Below are 12039 nucleotides of genomic sequence, written 5' to 3' on the forward strand. Positions count from 1 at the left end.
GTCTTTTCTCACTTGCTTCTCTCTCCTTCCTTCCAGATTTACATCTGCAATATCCTTTCCTCCATCTCTCCAGTCTTTGAGGGTGAGAAGTTCCTCCTCTTTATTAAGGCTAATGAGGCCTCCATCTACCTGGGTGCAGTCAGATCCTAATGCCACCCTATTTTTTCCATAACCTCTTCATCAATTATCTCATAACTTCCATGACACATTAATTATCTCCAATAATTGGCTGGCCCTTTTTTTTGTCAGAAATTATACCCAGGTCTCCCATCATCTTAAAAAGAATTCCCTCTTGGTTCTTGGTCTCTCTCATGCTACCATTCCATCCTTCTTCCTCCATTTAAAGGCACACAACTTCCAAGAATATTTTTACTTATCTACTTTCTCACTTTCCATTCATACCCCAACACATTGTGTCTGGTTTCTATACCAACCAGTCCAATGACCACATAAACATTCTCTATATTGACAAGGCCCATAGATTCTCAGACCTTTCTTATTTTTTGTTTGTTTTGTTTTGTTTTGAAGAAGCAGGCTTCTCATTACATTTCACAGAGGGGCTCATTCATTTATTCTTTCTTGACAGTTCTATCCTGTGGCTTCCTTAAGATCACTTTTTCCCCCCATTCCTCTGATCATGCTTTTTCAGTCTTTTTGTGTCTTCACAGTCCCCACAGAGTCTTCACTCTTTCTTTGCAAACCTTTTCAATACAACAGTGAGGACCACCAGATTTCTGACCATGGCCCACTGTTCCTCTCATGTTCTCATTTCCTTTTGCAGTCTCAGCTACTTTTAATTAACTCCTATATGTTGATGCCTCTCAAATCTTTCTCTTCAAGTTTGACCTTTCTTGTGAGTTTCATACCTGTTTTGGGGTATCCACTGGACATCACAAGGCACCTCAAACTCAACCTTTTCAAAAGTGAGCTTCCTGACTATACCTTTTGCCTCCTTCCTCAACTGGTATCTTTTCCTTCGGTCTTCAAATTCCTCCTCAGATTGCTGCCTCAACATTCTATCTAAATCAATCACTCCAGCAATTTGATTTTTGTTAAAAAAGGAGTAGACTTAACAATGCATTTGTCATATGGATCCAGGAAAGACCCCAAAGAGCCAAAGTAATGTTGAAAAAGAAAACCAAAGCTAAAGAAAACCAAAGCTAAAGGCCTCACAATTCTGGACTTCAAGCTGTATTAGCAAGCTATAATCATCAAGATAGTGTGGTACTGGCACAAAAACAATTACATAGATCAGTGGAACAGAACAGAGAACCCAGAAATGGACCCACAAATATATGGCCAACTAGTCTTCAACAAAGCAGGAAAGAATATCCAATGGAAAAAAGACAGTTTCTTCAGCAAATGGTGTTGGGAAAACTGGATAGCAACATGCAGAAGAATGAATCTGGACCACTTTCTTACACCGTACACAAAAATAAACTCAAAAATGGATGAAAGACCTAAATGGAAGACAGGAAACCACCAAAATCCTAGAGGAGAGAACAGAAAACAACCTCTTTGATCTCGGCTACAGCAACTTCTTATTAGACATGTCTCCAGAGGCAAGGGAAACAAGAGCAAAAATGAACTATTGGGACCTCATCAAGATAAAAACCTTCTACACGGTGAAGGAAACAATCAGCAAAACTAGAAGGCAACCGACATAATGGGAGAAGATATTTGCAATGACATATTGGATAAGGGTTAGTATCCAACCTCTATAAAGAACTTACCAAACTCAGCACCCAAAACACAATCCAGGGAAGAAATGGGCAGAAGACATGAATAGACACTTTTCCAAAGAAGACATCCAGATGGCTAACAGACACATGAAAAGATGTTCAACACTGCTTATTATCAGGGAAATACAAATCAAAACCACAATGAGATACCACCTCACACTTATCAGAATGGCTAAAATTGACAACTCGGGAAATGACAGATGTTGGCGAGGATGTGGAGAAAGGGGAACACTTTTGCACTGCTGGTGGGAATGTGAACGGTGCAGCTATTCTGGGAAAATAGTATGGACGTTCTTCAAAAAATTAAAAATAGAGCTTCCCTAGGACCTAGCAATCGCACTACTAGGTATTTATCCAAAGGATACAAATAGCTGATTCGAAGGGGCACATGTACCCCAATGTTTAGAGCAGTGCTATCAACAATAGCCAAATTATGGAAAGAGCTCAAAAGTCCATTGATTGGTGAATGTATAAAAAAGATGTGGTATATACACACACCCACAATGGAATATTACTCAGCAATCGAAAAGAATGAAATCTTGCCATTTGTAACAGCGTGGATGGAACTAGAATGTATTATGCTAAGTGAAATAAGTCAGTCAGAGAAAGATAAATATCATACAATTTCACTAATGTGGAGTTTAAGAAACACAATAGATGAACAGAGGGGAAGGGAATGAAAAATAAGATAAAAAGAGAGAAAGAGGCAAACCATAAGAAACTCTTAAATACAGAGAACAAACTGAGGGTTTCCTGGAGGAGAGGTGTGGGGAGGGGGATGGGCTTACTGGGTGGTGGGCATTAAGGAGGGCACTTGTGGTGAGCACCAGGTGTTATATGTAAGTGATGTATCACTAAATTCTACTCCTGAAACCGTTATTACACTATATGTTAACTAACTTGGATTTAAATAAAATTAAAAAAAAATAATGCACTTGTCAGTCTTGGCACAGTAGCTATATTTGTAGCACTTACAGTAGTACATGAAGCCTAACTGAAACTGTGCGTTGGGCCATCCTTTCTCTGCAGCTTTCTGAAAGTATTTAAGTGCTTCAGCATAATTCTGCAAGATAATTACACTCTATTACTCAAAGGTGTATTGTATAACTCCATGGTAACAATTGCCTTCTTTTTTTTTTAAAAGAGTATAGATAGTGCCTTATGTGATTTAGGCTAATTAAAATAGTATCAGAAGCATTATAGACTTTATTTAATAATTATATTATACTCTATTAGGAAATAATTATCTCATTTGCACTGTAAATTATGTCTTTTCCTACACTGACAGTATTTTTTTTTTTTTTAGATATTGGGGAAAGGTCACCCAAAAGTGCAGAGGATAACAAAAAAGATAAATTTCTCTGTCAGAAAAAGTCTTCAGGAATTATATAATTTCTAAGGTTACTTAGAATCTCTAATTCTAAGATATAAATATGGTCATTATTCTTGTCACAAATTTGTTCTATGTCTCTTTGGCAAATATTCCACTGGATTATTTTATTTCTATCATCAAATACGATAGTTTGACAAACTAGGTATTAGACATTAATTCTTTTAAATTAATCAACAATCATGAATTTTACCCCATAAATTGCTAGAAATATGTTGAAAAGGTAATGAAATTATTTAACTTACCACAGGAACTCCTTTCCCATAAAAGTAAAGAAGACCGAGCCCATGAAGACCAATTGCATTGCCCTGGAACAGTTTTAAAAAATCCAAGTAAAGTCCCAGAAGAATTCATGATAAGGTAAATTATGGAAAAATCATTCTAAATATTTAAAATGCACCCAGTAGAGGTTTAATCAAGGCAGGTTAATGAGACAGTTGGTAAATTATTCTGTCCCTCTCTAGTTTCTCCTTTCATGCCTTCATAACCCCCTCTGACGAGAAAAGAGGGAAACAAAAGCCAAATCTTTTCTCCATTCTTTCATTCAGCATTTATTTAGCACTAGCTTTGTGAGTGACTCCATAATAGGCATTGGACAGACGTAGGAGGTGAAAGTTGAGAGATGACAAAACAATGATCCCTGTCTTAGAGAGTTCACAGGCTAGTGGGCTCTGATCCACTAAGTAGCGCCTCTTAAAATAGTCACGTCAAAAGTGGTAAGTCCTGTACTAGAAACAGATCAGGAGTGTTGTGGACACCTAGAAGGGGGACTCAACTGCCTAGATGAGGGTAGAGACTGAGGGGATTGAGTTGTCAGAGGTGGTTGACATTTGAGTTTGGTCTTGAAGGATGTGTAGGAATTTTCCAGAAGAGAGAAGTCTATCCAGACACTTGTTACCTGCTTTGGTCAAAGGAGGTTGACATAAATGGCCAAGTAACATTTTAAAGATTCTTTGAATTTTGATCTAGCAATTCTGGATGGTAAGGTGTTGTTAATATATGTTTCTTTATTTAAATCTGATTGCTTATAACATCATCAGTGTTTTCTTTTCCATTTGATGCTAAATTAACTACCATTTCTTTTTCTGATTAGTATTCTAAAGAGCCTATGGAATGGAGTATTTATTTAGCATGTTTAGAATTTAGCACATGTTCAAATACATCAGTACTTTGCATATCAATCCTGGATGAAGTGTGAACCTTGAAAGTGACTTCCCCAACCAGGAAGCCCACTTTTCTTTTTGTCTCCCATCATGTATTTCACCTGCTAGTGACTGAGTAAAGAGGCACATTTGGCCACTCGACTGTCATTCAGTAGACATATAGGTTTGTTTTACAGGTTTATAGTATTTCCTCAGGACTCAAGTTTTGATAGAAAACTCTCCAGATTCTTCTTACTACCTAAATGTAGTTATTGTGGATGCAGCCAGAGTCCCTCTCACTGTTACAGGAATAGCATGTAACTAGAGAAGGCATAGTTCAAAAATTATTTCGAAACTCCAAAGTTTGAGCCTATGCATATCAAAGGGCCAGCTATTGCAAGAATTCTTAAGGATGGTCCAGCTGTATTTAAAACCGGTGGTATACAACTGCTCTCTTCTTCTTGCCTGTCCCCTTACTATGTATCTACTTGTTGTCCTAGAACTCTTGGGAAAGTCTGGTCTGGGGGTGGTAAGGCCTTGTGTGATGGATGTGGTAAAGTCTGGTGAGTCTGTCTTCTAACAGTGAGTCTGTCTTCATTCAGGTGTTGAGAAAAATAGAAGAGAAGGGAAATGAGAATAGAGAAGGAGGAAGGGAGAGAAGAGGGTAAGGTTTCTAACCTTTGGCTCACCAACTATTTATGGACCAGAGTACTTGTTTATGATTTTCAGGTCAGGAGTGGCCCACTTAGATCCCTCCAGGAGCCATTCAGGTAATGTAAGTAGTACATCAATCTGGTGATAGACTGACAGAGACTGAGGCAAATCAGAGAGTTCCCGTCCTGTTTAAAGGCAGTAGCACCACTCAAGAAACTGCCCCAGGCAACTGTTGTCACATGGAGTGGCAGCCTCATATGGTCAGCTCTTCCCATTTTCCAAGAAAAGCTGGATGTCCAAATTTGTATATGTAATTTCCTGATTTGTTTTTTTACTTCAATAGAGTTGACACACGATGTTACATTAGTTTCAGGTGTACAGGATAGTGAAAGAGAAAACCAGAAGAATATGGTCCAATATGGACCCAACAGGATAACTGCTCATGTTTCTGAGAAAATAAGATAAAAGAAGTCATAAAGACTGTAGCTTTGTATCCTGATCTGATGACTTAAAAGCAAATTAAAAAACATATATATATATATAATCTTAATGTTATATCTTATCTTAATATTATATATAGTAAGAGTATGGGTATGCAGAAAGTGGAAGATAGAAAGACAGAAAACCTTTTACTTTGGTAGTGACCCCAAGTGAGAAATCTAATAAACCATCAACCAGGTGATGATAAAGGAATATATGGTCATGTCCACCTGATGCCATTCAGAATAATTACCTAAATATAATTTTAGATTTATCTGTAAAGAAAGACAGCTCAGATTTAGAACACAAGTAGCTCAGATTCCTGCCCTGAATAGCTTGGAAGCCGGGTTAATTTACACACCCAACTTCCTGGCGTTACTCCTTTGGGCTGACAAATCAGTGTTATTTGCCAGATTACAAGATATCTTCCTCTGTTACTTAACCCCACCTCTTTTTCAGCCAGTTTTCCCTTGTCATCCTAATCTAATGGTACTCCATCCAGATCACTTTCTTGCTGAGCAAAAATTTCATATAAATTACAAGGGAGAGGAGAGGAGAGGAGTACCAGCCTTCTCAGTAATTTACAACACAATAGCAGCAGCTCCAAGGTGTTAGTCACTTATAAATAGGCTCCTAAAGCAGCATGTGGGCTTTTAAAAACTGAGTACAGTTGAAAGTATTCCCCAGTTTGAGCACATCTTTACCCCCAGTGTTGCAGTAAGGCATTGTGAGACAATGAAATCCTTCCTGCTGTGCAGGGTTAGAAAGTTTATCAAGGCCATTTCCCAGCATTAGGCACATGGGTGTTACAATGAGGATGTTCTTAATGCACTAAAGGAAGTCAGAGTAGTCTACTAAGTTTTATCAGACAGATGCTAGCGTCACTGAGCCCCGGAATCAAGACAAAAAGTTTAGTGGCAGGAGCCATATTATTCCATTTCTATATTCCTTCATAGATCCAATTAATTCTGCTTTGGATATGCTTTGAAGTTCACTCTACCTAACTGGCCCCAGACTGCAGAAGATAAGCTGACCCACTGCATCTACTGTAAGCCAGGCACTGCTTTAAGTACTTTGCAATAAAAGGCATATAAACATAAACTCATTAGATCCTGGCAACAACAATATGAGGCAAATCTTCTTATATTCCCATTTTACATTTGGGAAAATTGAGGCACAGAGAAGTTAAGTAACTTTCCCATGGTCACACAGGCAGTATGCTGCAGGGCTGGCATTTAAACCATGGATTCTGCCTCCAGAGTTGTGTCTCAACCATCTTGTCCTGGTCACCTATCTGATGGTCTGCCTGGGCCAGGGAAATTTCTGGCCTTTGGGTAAGACTAAACGGGAAAAAACTAGGCATTTCTTATTTGTCCTTGTCCTGAACTTACTGCAGATATTGTTTGAGTTTTCCCTTCCTCTGTCCTCTTTTATTTCCTGTTTCCTGAGCTAGGTGGCCTCACCTTCTGGGGGACAGAAAGCTGAGCTTTTGTTTGCCCTCATGCTGGAGAAGCATGTCATTGCCATTTTTCGTTTACTGAGAAAACAAGATGTGTCTCCCCCTATCCCAACTCCACATTTTATTGTCAATGATATTCTTCTCCAAGACATGAAACTCCCAGGCTCATTACTTGGGCATGGGGCTTTGAAATCAACTCTTATGCATGAGTCTGCATGTAATAAAAGCCAAGTGTTTTTAAGTGCTTACAGAAACGGGCTGAGTACATACCTTACTGGCTGCCATGGAAAAGTATTTGAAGGCAGTTGCATTATTTTGTGGGGCTGCAGCGTTCCCCTCTAAATACATCTACAGAAACAAACAAGAGGATGTAAAAAAAAAAAACTGAGGAATTTGTGGGTGATTAAAATGTTTTAGAACTACATAGAAGTGATAGTTGGCCAACATTGTGAAATGCAGTGAATGCCACTGAATATACAGTTTAAAATGGTTGATTTTACGTTGATTTCACCTCAATTTTAATCAAAGAAAAAACTGAGGAAGCAACCTACAACACACATTCTGGAGTGCCCTGGCCTAAGGGCAGAGAAACGGACCCTATTTTGTGTCTTTTTCACTGTTTCCTTCCATCTAAATTAGTATGTAGCACTTCTGGAAAAGGAGCATTTGTCCCCATGGTTACTAATGCAAATTGGCCGCAGGGAGCCAAGGGCAGCACTTGGGGGGATGAATGGTCTTTGAAGGAGAGAAAAAAATGTTCTTCTTTAGAGGAACTGTCCACAAAAGTTGCTCAGCAGCCGAGGGCCCTCCCTTGATAGGTGGCCCCAGGATGGACTTTGGTCAGCTTAGAGCTGGTTCTCATTTCCAGGGTGTAGGAAGGAGGCATCTCACGGGAGGCAGGGGGTGGGGGTGTGGGGGGTGGCCATACCAGTTAGATGTTCAGTTCGCCCAGATCTCTTGTTACGTGCCAGAGTAGGGGATCATGGTGGTGGTAGGGGTCTCTGCCCAGGAACCCTGAGCCAAGTGCACTTTCAAGGCTGTTTTTGGTGCCTCAGACAAAGGCTGCTGTTGTATGGGGCTTTTTCTCAAACTGTCACCTCAAGAATACTATCCTCAGTCTGTAGTGGAATGCCCTGGCCAGCTGCTTCCATGAAAGACATCTGTCATGCTATACTGGGTTCAATTAGCTGGTACCATTAGTTTCTTAGGTTTTTAAGAAATAAAAAGTACTGATCAAGATGAAGCATGTACCTTTCCTATAAATGCCATGGCATTTGCACTCCCAGCCTTTGCTGCCTTTAAGAAGTAGTATAATGCTTTCTGGAGAGAAAAGGAACAAACAGTATTATTGACAGTCACAAACATATCCTGCAAAATGTTTTTCAAACCAGACTTTATTTCATTTAACATACATTCAAAAAATATCTATGAAATGCCCACACTGTTTAAGGCACTATTTCAAATGTTATTTCAAGCATAAACCTGAAGAGTGGGTGCCATATAGAGTTCACAAATACAATTTTAAAATGTGAGGACTGTTCCTTGCATGTGGAAAGGCATCATGGGCATGTGGCTTTGTGGAGGACAGATGAATCCCACCTATAGAACTACATAGTTCATTATTTTGAAAAAGTATGCTTCGATGTTAACAGTATGTATTTTATAAGACATTTTGTACAATTTGGTAGAATTGGACATGCAGTCTCCTAATGTTTATAAGGCCGAGTGAGTAAAACAAGACACCTCTAGCTCCTGCTGAGACTAAGTCTTTTTTTTAAAATATATAATTTATTGTCAAATTGGTTCCCATACAACACCCAGTGCTCATCCCAACCAGTGCCCTCCTCATGCCCATCACCCATTTTCCCCTCTCCCCCGCCCCCTGCCATTAACCCTCAGTTCGTTCTCTGTATTTAAGAGTCTCTTATGGTTTGCCTCCCTCCCTCTCTGTTTGTAACCTTTTTCCCTCCTCTCTTCCCCCATGGTCTCTGTTAAGTTTCTCAGGATCCACATATGAGTGAAAACATGGTAACTGTCTTTCTCTGCCTGATTTATTTCACTTAGCGTAATACTCTCCAGTTCTATCCACGTTGCTACAAATGGCCATATTTCATTCTTTCTCATTGCCAAGTAGTATTCCATTGTATATATAAACCACATCTTCTTCATCCATTCGTCAGTTGATGGACATTTAGGCTCTTTCCATAATTTAGCTATTGTTGAAAGTGCTGCTATAAATATTGGGGTACAAGTGCTCCTGTGCATCAGCACTACTGTATCCTTTGGGTAAATTCCTAGCAGTGCTATGGCTGGGTCATAGGGTAGTTCTATTTTTAATTTTTTGAGGAACCTCCACACTGTTTTCCAGAGAGGTGCACCAGTTTGCATTCCCACCAACAGTGCAAGTCTTTTTATAGAAGTGAACTTCAGGCTAATTCTTTCTAAAGCAAAATGAAGGAGGCCAGCCTAGGCTCTGCTTCTCTCTAGGTTGTAACATTAATTGAAACGCTCAGTCTAGAACATCTAAGGGCTGACCTGTCCCTTGTTGCCCCATTCCTTAGGCTTCATCTTAACCTCCCAGAAGTTCTCCTCAGAAACCACATGGAGCATTAAAAGAAATTAGGCCCACAAATGAGAAATGAAGACACTTTCCAAAGTGTCTTTTTTAGGACACAACTCTTCTGTCTTTAAAAAGCCTCAACTAAGAGTGCCTGGGTAGCTCCGTTGGTTAAGCGTCTGACTCTTGATCTCAGCTGAGGTCATGATCTCACAGTTTGTGAGATCAAATCCCATGTCAGGCTCTGTGCTGACAGTGTGGAGCCTGCTTGGGATTCTCTCTTGCTCTCTGCTTCTCTCTCTCTCTCTCTCTTTCGCAAAATAAATAGACTTAAAAAAAAAAAAGCCTAGGGGCATCTGGATGGCTCAGCTGGTTAAGCATCTGACTTTGGCTCAAGTCATGATCTCACAGTTTGTGAGTTCAAGCCCTGAGTCAGGCTCTGTGCTGATAGCTCAGAGCCTGGAGCCTACTTCAGATACTGTGTCTCCCTCTCTCTCTCTCTGCCCCTCCCCTGCTCACACTTTGTCTCTGTCTCTCTCAAAAATAAACATTAAAAAAAAAAACAAAAAAAACACAAACCTTGACTAGGTTGACATACAAGAATCTGCTCCTTCCCAAAGAGGAGAGAACATTTAAGGAAGAAATGTGAGTAGTTCCTTTATATGTGCATTTGCTCCAGAAATATTGCCAACTTATTTGGGAATCACACCCTTGTTGTAAGTTAGTCTGCCTTGTGGACATAACTAAATACGAATGCCACCAGTGCTGAACCTCACTAAATCATATACCCATTCATCCATTTATCTCTTCTATTCTTCATTTATTCTTTGTTTCAAAAACTTAATTGAAAAGTGCTATATATAGTAGTAGTGTGTTAAGTATTATAGGTGATTCATAGATGAACAAAAAACACCATCCCTACATATGCTTTCCACCAATACTGCTGTGAAGAAAGGTACATATGTAAATAGCAATGACAGTAGGTGAAAGGTGGGATAAAAGCAACACCAAAAAGAATTAGAGAGGCATGGAATAACAGAAATTGTACATAAGTGTTTTACAAGCTTTGTCTTACCTAATCTTCACAACAGCAGTATAAGGAATGACACTCAAAGTGAAGCAGATTTGAGTGAATGACACTCAAAGTGAAGCAGTTCTCCCGATTCAATTCCCATGCACTTAGTACTCTGCCTTCATGGTGTCAAGAAAGAGGACTTAAATGACAAAGGTCTCACAAAAGATGGAGAGGATTCACCAGCACAGAGGGCATCATAGGCTGGAGGAATAACATGAGCAAGGAACGGAGATAGAAATGTTCAAGATGTGTTTAGGAAACAGTAATTACTTCAGTATGGCTGAAGTAGAATATCCAAAAGTTAAGATGTGCAGGAATATGATGGGGCCATATTATACCAGTCCTGGATACTAGGCCAAAGTTCCTCTTTTATTTGGCAGAAAATAGAAGGCATTGGAAATTTATGATCATAAAGGAATCTTGAGACAACAAATGATGTCCAAAATGTCTAGAATAACCTAAGTGTCAATTGGATAGGAGCAAATTGTAGCAATGTATGATTTATCAATCATCTATCAGTAAATAAATCAAAGGTATGATTTACCAATCACATTTATCTGCTCCTATTAATACAGAAAATGAAGGTATTTCTTATAAATGAGCCAAGACCCAAAATACCTGTGGGTAACTATCATGGCATACATCCATACATTTAATTGTTTGCTTAATTTTCTGTCTCCCCCAGTGTTGAATCCTCTGTACTTAGTACAGTATCTACTGTATATCAGTCACGTAGGAAATATTTCTGGACTGAATGTATGAGTGAATGAATGAAAGAGTAAGTTTATACATCTCTAAAACAGGGGAACTAGATTTTAAGCATTATAGTCCCTTATAGTTCTCATACTATGATTCTGTGACATAATTCTCAAAGTCTAGTTTCAGAATCTGGCTTTCAAATACATATTTGGCAATAGAGAGTTCTGGGGGAAAAACTGTCATTCTGGTGAACTATACTTGAACTGTTAAAGGAGATAAACAAATAAGAATCAGAAGATAAGAATCCTGGAGTTTTCCCCATCTTTCAATATAATGATCCCATAAGAACTAAAGGAATTGAAGCTTTCTCTAATTTCCCCTTCTATACCCCTCCACTCTCATGACTTACTCAGCATTTCAGTTCTCTTTTATTTATCTTTAAATTAACCTACCTTTAATGCTGTTGCATTTACTAAACATTTACTAAGCTCTGTGTGAAAGTATCACACAAGTTACTTTGATGGGTCCTTGCTCTCAAAGAGTTAAATATCCATCCATCCATCCACCCATCCATCCATCCACCCATCCATCCATCCATCCATCCATCCATCATCTGCTGCAGTCTGCATATTTGTGTCCCTTCAAAATTCATATGTTGAAACCTAATATCCAAGATGATGGTATTAGGAGGTGGGGCCTTTGGAAGGTGACTGGCAGAGCTTTCATGAATGGGATTAGTGTCTTTATAAAAGAGGCCCCAGAGAGCAAGCTCACTTTCTGTTACATGAGGATACAACAAGAAGTCCATAAACGGGATAGAGGGCCCTATCTAACCATGCTG

General features: G+C 39.2%; 1 protein-coding gene and 1 long non-coding RNA gene across 4 annotated transcripts in view; one reads left to right on the forward strand and one right to left on the reverse strand.

Moving 5' to 3' along the window:
* Positions 1-12039, reverse strand: part of SEL1L2 (SEL1L2 adaptor subunit of ERAD E3 ligase) — a 115501-nt gene that overhangs the window by 16214 nt on the left and 87248 nt on the right. For 2 of the 3 annotated variants that reach the window (XM_007086803.2, XM_042980927.1), the window contains exons 11-14: positions 8119-8187; positions 7138-7215; positions 3378-3440; positions 2718-2805 (exon numbers count right to left, since the gene is read on the reverse strand). In XM_007086803.2, the coding sequence (XP_007086865.2) occupies positions 2718-2805; positions 3378-3440; positions 7138-7215; positions 8119-8187 (298 nt within the window). The remainder of the gene's footprint in view (positions 1-2717; positions 2806-3377; positions 3441-7137; positions 7216-8118; positions 8188-12039) is intronic. The other variant, XM_042980928.1, reaches the window with a different exon arrangement.
* LOC122237266 lies at positions 3802-6465 on the forward strand. The gene is made up of 3 exons (XR_006215603.1): positions 3802-3848; positions 5004-5044; positions 6365-6465. It is a non-coding gene; the product is annotated as an uncharacterized LOC122237266 (long non-coding RNA).

The sequence above is a fragment of the Panthera tigris genome, chromosome A3 (genome assembly GCF_018350195.1).
Source record: "Panthera tigris isolate Pti1 chromosome A3, P.tigris_Pti1_mat1.1, whole genome shotgun sequence".
NCBI classification, from domain to species: Eukaryota; Metazoa; Chordata; class Mammalia; order Carnivora; family Felidae; genus Panthera; species Panthera tigris.